The sequence below is a fragment of the Entelurus aequoreus genome, linkage group LG21 (assembly GCF_033978785.1).
Source record: "Entelurus aequoreus isolate RoL-2023_Sb linkage group LG21, RoL_Eaeq_v1.1, whole genome shotgun sequence".
NCBI classification, from domain to species: domain Eukaryota; kingdom Metazoa; phylum Chordata; class Actinopteri; order Syngnathiformes; family Syngnathidae; genus Entelurus; species Entelurus aequoreus.
In genome coordinates, this window is record NC_084751.1 from 5,887,599 (window position 1) to 5,901,835 (window position 14,237).

General features: G+C 41.4%; 1 protein-coding gene across 1 annotated transcript in view; it reads right to left on the bottom strand.

Moving 5' to 3' along the window:
* Positions 1–14,237, bottom strand: part of LOC133638211 (kinesin-like protein KIF20A) — a 48,690-nt gene that overhangs the window by 11,540 nt on the left and 22,913 nt on the right. The window contains exons 14-22 of the mRNA XM_062030580.1: positions 11,469–11,723; positions 7,485–7,588; positions 7,319–7,424; positions 7,102–7,231; positions 6,989–7,026; positions 5,944–5,967; positions 5,797–5,869; positions 5,627–5,725; positions 1–33 (exon numbers count right to left, since the gene is read on the bottom strand). The exon at positions 1–33 is cut by the window's left edge and continues 44 nt beyond it. Coding sequence (XP_061886564.1) covers positions 1–33; positions 5,627–5,725; positions 5,797–5,869; positions 5,944–5,967; positions 6,989–7,026; positions 7,102–7,231; positions 7,319–7,424; positions 7,485–7,588; positions 11,469–11,723 — 862 coding nt within the window. The remainder of the gene's footprint in view (positions 34–5,626; positions 5,726–5,796; positions 5,870–5,943; positions 5,968–6,988; positions 7,027–7,101; positions 7,232–7,318; positions 7,425–7,484; positions 7,589–11,468; positions 11,724–14,237) is intronic.

The following is a 14,237-nucleotide window of genomic DNA, read 5'->3' on the forward strand; positions in this document are numbered from 1 at the left end:
TCAAGTCACACTTTGGACACTGGTGCACCTGGGCTAAGGACAGGGAACACAGGGGAATGGTCTTAAGGCCCAGCTGCCATATTACTGTGTGAATGTTCCTAATATGCTGTATATGATTATTGGGGGAATGTTCCAAACATTCACACAATAATATGCTTTTTATTGTGGGAATGTTCCAAACAGTCACACAATAAAAAGCTTATTATTGTGTGAATGTTCCAAACATTCACACAATAATATGCTTTTTATTATTATTGTGTGAATGTTCCAAACATTCATACAATAATATGCTTTTTACTGTGTGAATGTTCCAAATCATTCACACAATATGTTTTTATTGTGGGAATGTTCCAAACGTTCACACAATAATATGCTTTTTATTAGGGATGTCCGATAATATCGGCATGACGATATCATCGGCCGATAAATGCTTTAAAATGTAATATCGAAAATGATCTGTATCGGTTTTAAAATCATCGGTATCGATTTCAAAGAGTAAAATGTATGACTTTTAAAAACGCCGCTGTGTACACGGACGGAGGGTGTAATACAGAGCGCCAATCATCCTTAAAGGCACTGCATTTGCGTGCCGGCCCAGTCACATGATATGAAAGGCTTTTGACACACACAAGTGAATGCAAGCACTCTTGATCAACAGCCATACAGGTCACACTGAGGGTGACCGTATAAACAACTTTAACACTGTTACAAATATGCGCCACACTGTGAACCCACACCAAACAAGAATGACAAACACATTTTGGGAGAACTTCTGCACCGTAACACAACATAAACACAACAGAACAAATACCCAGAACCCCTTGCAGGACTAACTCTTCCGGGACGCTACATTATATATATATATATACATATATATATAAAAAGCACTTTGTGAAAGTCAAAGTACAGTGTTTGCCATAGTTGTAATGCACTTTGTGACTTCAATAATAAATATGGCAGTGCCATGTTGGCACTTTTTTCCATAACTTGAGTTGATTTATTTTGTAAAACCTTGTTACATTGTTTAATGCATCCAGCGGGGCATCACAACAAAATTAGGCATAATAATGTGTTCATTCCACCACTGTATATATCGGTATCGCTTGATATCGGAATTGTTAATTAAGAGTTGGACAATATCGGGATATCGGCAAAAAAGCCATTATCGGACATCTCTACTTTTTATTATTATTGTGTGAATGGTCCAAATCATTCACACAATAATATGTTTTTTATTGTTATTATGTAAATGTTTGGAACATTCACACAATAATAAGCTTTTCATTATTATTGTGTGAATGTTCCAAATCATTCATACAACAATATGCTTTTTATTGTGTGAATGTTCCAAATCATTCATACAACAATATGCTTTTTATCGTGTGAATGTTCCAAATCATTCACACAATAATATGCTTTTTACTGTGGGAATGTTCCAAAGGTTCACACCATTATATGCTTTTTATTATTATTATTATTGTGGGAATGTTTGGAACATTCCCACAATAATATCCTTGTTATCTCGTTGTTGTTGTTGTGTTTTCACTGTAGCTGAACACAATCCTATTTATTCCTACTTCAGCTGACGTTCTTAAAGTGACAGTACAACAAGTTCACTTCCTGAGAAGCATGGTCCTCTGCAGGGGACATTTTTCTACCAGCACAATTAGGATTGTCAAGTGACATTTAAACTTGGACACAAACACTCATCATTCAAATCATCAAACAGAAAATGCCTTCCGTCATAAAAAGTGTGACCATAATCTTAAGACTTTAAGAATGAGGTCTTAAACTAATGTGAATGTGTGACAGTCCGTAAGTCAGCTGGTAACGTGTTCCAGAGTCTGAGAGCAACTACGAAGAGACAGCGTCAAAACGATATCAATAAGTATGGTGATAGACACCTGATCAGTATCAATAAACAATGTGTTCCATAGGTACTTTCCTTTCTTGGTGGGAAGAGAGAGGAAGTATGGAAGCAAGGTTGGTTGGTAATCATGTGACACCATCAACTATCAACTTTGCATGGAGTGAGAAGAGAAAGTGAAAAGGAAGAAATTGTGGATCAAAGAGGAGAAGTTACTTTTCCAAAAGGGAGCGCATGTGGTCTGTACATGATGCAAGGCAAGAGCCACATAGCTCACCCTTTAGAGCACAGCTGTAACTTCCTGCCACTAAACCTGCAGAAAATAGTTCTTCTCAGGTTTCTATGTTCACACTTTGCACTAGTTTCTTACACTTCATGAAGCATTTGTTACACATTCATGATTTTGAAGATGTTATTGTGAAGTCTTCAATGGGATTTGACTATTTTGTTGACATTGTTTTCATCCTTGATAGCTGAGGGATTATCATCACAGGAAGTTACATTTACAATGAACTAGGGTTGTCCCATATCAATATTTTGCTACCAAAATGTATTTCCATACTTTTCTAAATAAAGGGGAGCACAAAAAATGTCATTTTTGTCTTTATTCTAACAAAAAATCTTAGGGCACATTAAACGTATGTTTATTATTGTAAATAAATAAGATTATGAACATAGACTAGACTTAGACTTCCTAATTTGAACTTTACAGCACAGATAAGAACAACATTTCGTTACATAAGCTCATGGTAGTGCAGGATAAAAAAGCAATAAGGTGCATATATAAATAAATAAATAGGTTACTGTACAGATAAATATATTGCACTTTTTCACATGCGTCCACGTTTATGGATGTATGTTATATTGTCTTTTTAACATACTAGACAACTTGTCTTTTAGTAGGAAGTAAACAAACAAAGACTCCTAATTAGTCTGCTGACGTATGCATTAACATATTGTGTCATTTATACACCTATTATTTTCTACACATTATGAGGGACAAACTGTAAACATTGATTATTCATCTACTTGTTCATTTACTGTTAATATCTGCTTATTTTCTGTTTGACACACTACCTGTCAACTTCTGCACCTCCTTCTTCAACCCTGACACACTACCTGTCAACTTCTGCACCTCCTTCTTCAACCCTGACACACTACCTGTCAACTTCTGCACCTCCTTCTTCAACCCTGACACACTACTTGTCAACTTCTGCACCTCCTTCTTCAACCCTGACACACTACCTGTCAACTTCTGCACCTCCTTCTTCAACCCTGACACACTACCTGTCAACTTCTGCACCTCCTTCTTCAACCCTGACACACTACTTGTCAACTTCTGCACCTCCTTCTTCAACCCTGACACATTACCTGTCAACTTTTGCACCTCCTTCTTCAACCCTGACACACTACCTGTCAACTTCTGCACCTCCTTCTTCAACCCTGACACACTACCTGTCAACTTCTGCACCTCCTTCTTCAACCCTGACACACTACCTGTCAACTTCTGCACCTCCTTCTTCAACCCTGACACACTACCTGTCAACTTCTGCACCTCCTTCTTCAACCCTGACACACTACTTGTCAACTTCTGCACCTCCTTCTTCAACCCTGACACATTACCTGTCAACTTTTGCACCTCCTTCTTCAACCCTGACACATTACCTGTCAACTTCTGCACCTCCTTCTTCAACCCTGACACACTACCTGTCAACTTCTGCACCTCCTTCTTCAACCCTGACACACTACTTGTCAACTTCTGCACCTCCTTCTTCAACCCTGACACATTACCTGTCAACTTTTGCACCTCCTTCTTCAACCCTGACACACTACCTGTCAACTTCTGCACCTCCTTCTTCAACCCTGACACACTACTTGTCAACTTCTGCACCTTCTTCAACCCCGACACAGTACCTGTCAACTTCTGCACCTCCTTCTTCAACCCTGACACACTACCTGTCAACTTCTGCACCTCCTTCTTCAACCCTGACACACTACCTGTCAACTTCTGCACCTCCTTCTTCAACCCTGACACACTACTTGTCAACTTCTGCACCTCCTTCTTCAACCGCGACACAGTACCTGTCAACTTCTGCACCTCCTTCTTCAACCACGACACACTACCTGTCAACTTCTGCACCTCCTTCTTCAACCCTGACACACTACCTGTCAACTTCTGCACCTCCTTCTTCAACCCTGACACACTACCTGTCAACTTCTGCACCTCCTTCTTCAACCCTGACACACTACCTGTCAACTTCTGCACCTCCTTCTTCAACCCTGACACACTACTTGTCAACTTCTGCACCTCCTTCTTCAACCCTGACACACTACTTGTCAACTTCTGCACCTCCTTCTTCAACCCTGACACACTACCTGTCAACTTCTGCACCTCCTTCTTCAACCCTGACACACTACTTGTCAACTTCTGCACCTCCTTCTTCAACCCTGACACACTACCTGTCAACTTCTGCACCTCCTTCTTCAACCCTGACACACTACCTGTCAACTTCTGCACCTCCTTCTTCAACCCTGACACACTACCTGTCAACTTCTGCACCTCCTTCTTCAACCCTGACACACTACTTGTCAACTTCTGCACCTCCTTCTTCAACCCTGACACATTACCTGTCAACTTTTGCACCTCCTTCTTCAACCCTGACACACTACCTGTCAACTTCTGCACCTCCTTCTTCAACCCTGACACACTACCTGTCAACTTCTGCACCTCCTTCTTCAACCCTGACACACTACTTGTCAACTTCTGCACCTCCTTCTTCAACCCTGACACACTACCTGTCAACTTCTGCACCTCCTTCTTCAACCCTGACACATTACCTGTCAACTTTTGCACCTCCTTCTTCAACCCTGACACACTACCTGTCAACTTCTGCACCTCCTTCTTCAACCCTGACACACTACTTGTCAACTTCTGCACCTTCTTCAACCCCGACACAGTACCTGTCAACTTCTGCACCTCCTTCTTCAACCCTGACACACTACCTGTCAACTTCTGCACCTCCTTCTTCAACCCTGACACACTACCTGTCAACTTCTGCACCTCCTTCTTCAACCCTGACACACTACTTGTCAACTTCTGCACCTCCTTCTTCAACCGCGACACAGTACCTGTCAACTTCTGCACCTCCTTCTTCAACCCCGACACACTACCTGTCAACTTCTGCACCTCCTTCTTCAACCCTGACACACTACCTGTCAACTTCTGCACCTCCTTCTTCAACCCTGACACACTACCTGTCAACTTCTGCACCTCCTTCTTCAACCCTGACACACTACCTGTCAACTTCTGCACCTCCTTCTTCAACCCTGACACACTACTTGTCAACTTCTGCACCTCCTTCTTCAACCCTGACACACTACTTGTCAACTTCTGCACCTCCTTCTTCAACCCTGACACACTACCTGTCAACTTCTGCACCTCCTTCTTCAACCCTGACACACTACTTGTCAACTTCTGCACCTCCTTCTTCAACCCTGACACACTACCTGTCAACTTCTGCACCTCCTTCTTCAACCCTGACACACTACCTGTCAACTTCTGCACCTCCTTCTTCAACCCTGACACACTACCTGTCAACTTCTGCACCTCCTTCTTCAACCCTGACACACTACCTGTCAACTTCTGCACCTCCTTCTTCAACCCTGACACACTCTTTGTCAACTTCTGCACCTCCTTCTTCAACCCTGACACACTACCTGTCAACTTCTGCACCTCCTTCTTCAACCCTGACACAGTACCTGTCAACTTCTGCACCTCCTTCTTCAACTTCTGCACTTCTTCCTGCTGGCGCTTTAGCTCCGCCTCCAACTGCGCCCTGCTCTCCTGACTGGGCTTTTCTGAAAGAAGAGTGCGGGGTTCAAACAGCAGCTTGTTTTGGCTGTAGCGCTCCACGTCACCACCGTCTCACCTCTTTTGGTGCAGTGTCTTCCTCCCTCCTCCTCCTCCTCCTCCTCCTCCTGCTCAGGGTCCAGACTCTCCCTCTGGGAACACAAGACAACTTTAATCAGTGCTGTGTTCTAACCTGTGTGTCTTCCTGCTGCCACCTGTCCATCACCTCACACGTCCTGGCGTGCACGTGCTGCGTATGACATCATCATCATCATCATCACATTCACTCTGCTGGCGTGCACGTGCTGCATATGACATCATCATCATCATCATCACATTCACTCTGCTGGCGTGCACGTGCTGCGTATGACATCATCATCATCATCATCACATTCACTCTGCTGGCGTGCACGTGCTGCGTGTGACATCATCATCATCATCATCACATTCACTCTGCTGGCGTGCACGTGCTGCGTGTGACATCATCATCATCATCATCATCACATTCACTCTGCTGGCGTGCACGTGCTGCATATGACATCATCATCATCATCATCACATTCACTCTGCTGGCGTGCACGTGCTGCATATGACATCATCATCATCATCATCACATTCACTCTGCTGGCGTGCACGTGCTGCGTATAACATCATCATCATCATCATCATCACATTCACTCTGCTGGCGTGCACGTGCTGCGTATGACATCATCATCATCATCATCACATTCACTCTGCTGGCGTGCACGTGCTGCGTGTGACATCATCATCATCATCATCACATTCACTCTGCTGGCGTGCACGTGCTGCGTGTGACATCATCATCATCATCATCACATTCACTCTGCTGGCGTGCACGTGCTGCGTGTGACATCATCATCATCACATTCACTCTGCTGGCGTGCACGTGCTGCGTGTGACATCATCATCATCATCATCACATTCACTCTGCTGGCGTGCACGTGCTGCGTGTGACATCATCATCATCATCATCACATTCACTCTGCTGGCGTGCACGTGCTGCGTGTGACATCATCATCATCACATTCACTCTGCTGGCGTGCACGTGCTGCGTGTGACATCATCATCATCATCATCACATTCACTATGCTGGCGTGCACGTGCTGCGTGTGACATCATCATCATCACATTCACTCTGCTGGCGTGCACGTGCTGCGTGTGACATCATCATCATCATCATCACATTCACTCTGCTGGCGTGCACGTGCTGCGTGTGACATCATCATCATCATCACATTCACTCAGCACACCTTGTTGGCCTGCAGGTCACATGACTGCTGCTCCAGCTCTGCAGGGGAAGCACACCTGGGGTCAAAGGTCATGTTTACAGCTGCAGTGTGACCCTAAGCCACAAGGTGCTCACTCAGACATCGGTGCACAGTCTCTGCGTCGGCTCTGATCCGGTCCAGGTCTTGGCTCACTGAGCCGATGATTCCCACCAGCACCTCCTTGAAGGGCCAATCAGCAGCCAGGTCATGTGACTCAGAAGAGGACTTGAAGGGCCAATCAGCAGCCAGGTCATGTGACTCAGAAGAGGACTTGAAGGGCCAATCAGCAGCCAGGTCATGTGACTCGCTCACCTCACTGCTGGACAAGTCCCAAGTCTTGCTGGACAGGTTCTGCAGGATCTGCACCTTCTTCTCCGCACGCTCCTCCAAGATCTCCCGCTCTTTCTCCAGACGCTCGCTGATGCAAGCAGACATAGTCACACCTGCAGTGTGCTGCTGCCTTGCTCAAGGTGCTCACCTGAAGTCTTTCTCCATCTTCATGAAGAGCTCCTTGAACTCTGCACTGATCTCTTCTCGAATCTGAGCCTCCACAACTAAACGTAAGGCGGCCTCCTTGTCCCACTGACACACACATGAACACACACATTAAAGACACACACACACACACGCATTAAACACACACACACAGGTATTAAAGACACACACGCATTAAACACACACACACACACACACACACACAGGTATTAAAGACACACACGCATTAAACACACACACACACACAGGTATTAAAAACACACACGCATTAAACACACACACACACACACACAGGTATTAAAGACACACACGCATTAAACACACACACACACACACAGGTATTAAAGACACACACGCATTAAACACACATACACACACAGGTATTAAAGACACACACGCATTAAACACACACACACAGGTATTAAAGACACACACGCATTAAACACACACACACACAGGTATTAAAGACACACACGCATTAAACACACACACAGGTATTAAAGACAAACACGCATTAAACACACACACACACACACAGGTATTAAAGACACACACGCATTAAACACACACACACACAGGTATTAAAGACACACACGCATTAAACACACACACACACAGGTATTAAAGACACACAGATATTAAACACACACACACACAGGTATTAAAGACACACAGATATTAAACACCACACACAGGTATTAAAGACACACAGATATTAAACACACACACACACACACACAGGTATTAAAGACACACAGATATTAAACACACACACACAGGTATTAAAGACACACAGATATTAAACACACACACACAGGTATTAAAGACACACAGATATTAAACACACACACACAGGTATTAAAGACACAGATATTAAAGAGACACACACAGGTATTAAAGACACACACACACAGGTATTAAAGACACAGATATTAAAGACACACACACACAGGTATTAAAGACACACACACACAGGTATTAAAGACACGCACACACAGGTATTAAAGACACAGATATTAAAGACACACACACACAGGTATTAAAGACACACACACACAGGTATTAAAGACACAGATATTAAAGACACACACACAGGTATTAAAGACACACACACACAGGTATTAAAGACACAGATATTAAAGAGACACACACACAGATATTAAAGACACACACACAGGTATTAAAGACACACACACACAGGTATTAAAGACACAGATATTAAAGACACACACACAGGTATTAAAGACACACACACACAGGTATTAAAGACACACACACACAGGTATTAAAGACACAGATATTAAAGACACACACACACAGGTATTAAAGACACGCACACACAGGTATTAAAGACACACACACACAGGTATTAAAGACACAGATATTAAAGACACACACACACAGGTATTAAAGACACACACACACAGGTATTAAAGACACAGATATTAAAGACACACACACACAGGTATTAAAGACACGCACACACAGGTATTAAAGACACAGATATTAAAGACACACACACACAGGTATTAAAGACACACACACACAGGTATTAAAGACACAGATATTAAAGACACACACACAGGTATTAAAGACACACACACACAGGTATTAAAGACACAGATATTAAAGACACACACACAGGTATTAAAGACACACACACACAGGTATTAAAGACACACAGATATTAAACACACACACACAGGTATTAAAGACACACACACACAGGTATTAAAGACACAGATATTAAAGAGACACACACAGGTATTAAAGACACACACACACAGGTATTAAAGACACAGATATTAAAGAGACACACACAGGTATTAAAGACACACACACACAGGTATTAAAGACACAGATATTAAAGAGACACACACAGGTATTAAAGACACACACACACAGGTATTAAAGACACAGATATTAAAGACACACACACACAGGTATTAAAGACACAGATATTAAAGACACACACACAGGTATTAAAGACACACACACACAGGTATTAAAGACACACAGATATTAAACACACACACACAGGTATTAAAGACACACACACACAGGTATTAAAGACACAGATATTAAAGAGACACACACAGGTATTAAAGACACACACACACAGGTATTAAAGACACAGATATTAAAGAGACACACACAGGTATTAAAGACACACACACACAGGTATTAAAGACACAGATATTAAAGACACACACAGGTATTAAAGACACACACACAGATATTAAAGACACACACACACAGGTATTAAAGACACACACACACAGGTATTAAAGACACAGATATTAAAGACACACACACAGGTATTAAAGACACACACACACAGGTATTAAAGACACAGATATTAAAGACACACACACAGGTATTAAAGACACACACACACAGGTATTAAAGACACACAGATATTAAACACACACACACAGGTATTAAAGACACACAGATATTAAACACACACACAGGTATTAAAGACACACAGATATTAAACACACACACACAGGTATTAAAGACACAGATATTATAGAGACACACACAGGTATTAAAGACACACACACACACAGGTATTAAAGACACAGATATTAAAGACACACACACACAGGTATTAAAGACACACACACACAGGTATTAAAGACACAGATATTAAAGACACACACACAGGTATTAAAGACACACACACACAGGTATTAAAGACACAGGTATTAAAGACACACACACAGGTATTAAAGACACACACACACACAGGTATTAAAGACACAGATATTAAAGACACACACACACACAGGTATTAAAGACACACACACACAGGTATTAAAGACACAGATATCAAAGAGACACACACAGGTATTAAAGACACACACACAGGTATTAAAGACACACACACACACAGGTATTAAAGACACACACGCATTAAACACACACACACACACAGGTATTAAAGACACACACGCATTAAACACACACACACACAGGTATTAAAGACACACACGCATTAAACACACACACACACAGGTATTAAAGACACACATGCATTAAACACACACACACAGGTATTAAAGACACACAGATATTAAACACACACACACACACACACACAGGTATTAAAGACACACAGATATTAAACACACACACACAGGTATTAAAGACACACAGATATTAAACACACACACACAGGTATTAAAGACACACAGATATTAAACACACACACACAGGTATTAAAGACACACAGATATTAAACACACACACACAGGTATTAAAGACACAGATATTAAAGACACACACACACAGGTATTAAAGACACACACACACAGGTATTAAAGACACAGATATTAAAGACACACACACACAGGTATTAAAGACACACACACACAGGTATTAAAGACACAGATATTAAAGACACACACACACAGGTATTAAAGACACAGATATTAAAGACACACACACACAGGTATTAAAGACACACACACACAGGTATTAAAGACACAGATATTAAAGACACACACACACAGGTATTAAAGAGACACACACACACACAGATATTAAACACACACACACACAGGTATTAAAGACACAGATATTAAAGACACACACACACAGGTATTAAAGAGACACACACACACACAGATATTAAACACACACACACACAGGTATTAAACACACACACACACAGGTATTAAAGACACAGATATTAAAGACACACACACACAGGTATTAAAGAGACACACACACACACAGATATTAAACACACACACACACACAGGTATTAAAGACACAGATATTAAAGACACACACACACACAGGTATTAAAGACACAGGTGTTAAAGAGACACACACACACACACACACACACACACACACACACACACACACACACACACACACAGACACACACACGTAGGTGAGAGGTGAAAGTCTTCCAAGTGATGCTGTGTTGTGTCTGACTTTGACACCTTCCTACCTTCTGCTGGTCCTCCAAGGTCTTGTTCCCCTCCAGCACCGTTCCCTCCATCTCACTCTGGTCCTCCTGGTCCCACTCTTCACCGTCCTCGTCCTCCGCCACGTCTTCTAGACCGCTCTCCCAAGCCAGCAGCGAGCTCTTGCGGCCCCCCGTCCTGCGTGGCTCGGCCTGGTCGATGATGATGGACAGTTCCATGGCCGACCTGTGGGAGGAGGCATCCAGGCTGACGGGCCTGCTGCTGCTCAACACCACCACCTAGAGGACACACACAGACCTGCTGGACTGAGGGCATCACTATTCAGAGTGCTCAACATGGTTTCAGTCTTGCTAGATCAAACAGCAGCTTCTGTACCATGGAACACAATACTAAGTACAACTGCTGCTTTGTATTAGACATGTTGTACTTTGTATCTTCCATAACTTGTCTACTGACAGATAGAAGTTACAACTATACTCTACTTTGTATTAGACATGTTGTACTTTGTATCTTCCATAACATGTCTACTGACAGATAGAAGTTACAACTATACTCTACTTTGTATTAGACATGTTGTACTTTGTATCTTCCATAACATGTCTACTGACAGATAGAAGTTACAACTATACTCTACTTTGTATTAGACATGTTGTACTTTGTATCTTCCATAACATGTCTACTGACAGATAGAAGTTACAACTATACTCTACTTTGTATTAGACATGTTGTACTTTGTATCTTCCATAACATGTCTACTGACAGATATAAGTTACAACTATACTCCACTTTGTATTAGACATGTTGTACTTTGTATCTTCCATAACATGTCTACTGACAGATAGAAGTTACAACTATACTCCACTTTGTATTAGACATGTTGTACTTTGTATCTTCCATAACTTGTCTACTGACAGATAGAAGTTACAACTATACTCTACTTTGTATTAGACATGTTGTACTTTGTATCTTCCATAACATGTCTACTGACAGATAGAAGTTACAACTATACTCTACTTTGTATTAGACATGTTGTACTTTGTATCTTCCATAACATGTCTACTGACAGATAGAAGTTACAACTATACTCTACTTTGTATTAGACATGTTGTACTTTGTATCTTCCATAACATGTCTACTGACAGATAGAAGTTACAACTATACACTACTTTGTATTAGACATGTTGTACTTTGTATCTTCCATAACATGTCTACTGACAGATAGAAGTTACAACTATACTCCACTTTGTATTAGACATGTTGTACTTTGTATCTTCCATAACATGTCTACTGACAGATAGAAGTTACAACTATACTCTACTTTGTATTAGACATGTTGTACTTTGTATCTTCCATAACATGTCTACTGACAGAAGTTACAACTATACTCTACTTTGTATTAGACATGTTGTACTTTGTATCTTCCATAACATGTCTACTGACAGATAGAAGTTACAACTATACTCTACTTTGTATTAGACATGTTGTACTTTGTATCTTCCATAACATGTCTACTGACAGATAGAAGTTACAACTATACACTACTTTGTATTAGACATGTTGTACTTTGTATCTTCCATAACATGTCTACTGACAGATATAAGTTACAACTATACTCCACTTTGTATTAGACATGTTGTACTTTGTATCTTCCATAACATGTCTACTGACAGATATAAGTTACAACTATACACTACTTTGTATTAGACATGTTGTACTTTGTATCTTCCATAATGTGTCTACTTTGTATTTTAAATGGCAACATAGGAGGATACATGTGCATGTACGAGCCAGTCTTCCCCACAACAATAGAGAAGAAAAGAAGGAACTTATTGACTACAACATCAGACTACAATGGTGGACCCCTGCAAAGCACTTTGGGTAAATTTCTGCTTTATATGGATAATCTGCTGACGTCACAAATTCCAAACATCTTGTTTGGAGAAAGTAGGAAGTTGATGTTTTCAGGACTTGTCCACTACACTTACCAAAAGGTAAGAACAGTTGCCCTTTAAGACACTGTAGTTAGCAATGACAGCTGCTTTGTATTTGGACTCCCTGTCATGTGATTGATTGTTTTCTGCCAGTGTACAAACCCTGTTTCCATATGAGTTGGGAAATGGTGTTAGATGTAAATATAAACGGAATACAATGATTTGAAAATCCTTTTCAAGCCATATTCAGTTGAATGTGACAACATATTTGATGTTCAAACTCATAAACTTTATTTTTTTTTTGCAAATAATAATTAACTTATAATTTCATGGCTGCAACACGTGCCAAAGTAGTTGGGAAAGGGCATGTTCACCACTGTGTTACATGGCCTTTCCTTTTAACAACACTCAGTAAAGGTTTGGGAAGTGAGGAGACACATTTTTGAAGTGGAATTCTTTCCCATTCTTGCTTGATGTACAGCTTAAGTTGTTCAACAGTCCGGGGGTCTCCCTTCTGCTATTTTAGGCTTCATAATGCACCACACATTTTCAATGGGAGACAGGTCTGGATTACAGGCAGGCCAGTCTAGTACCCGCACTCTTTTACTATGAAGCCACGTTGATGTAACACGTGGCTTGGCGTTGTCTTGCTGAAATAAGCAGGGGCGTCCATGGTAACGTTGCTTGGATGGCAACATATGTTGCTCCAAAAGCTGTATGTACCTTTCAGCATTAATGGTGCCTTCACAGATGTGTAAGTTACCCATGTCTTGGCCACTAATACACCCCCATACCATCACACCACTTAGTGATTCCATTCCTTGGCTCTCCACTTCTAAAGACTTCCATGCTTTGTGTTTC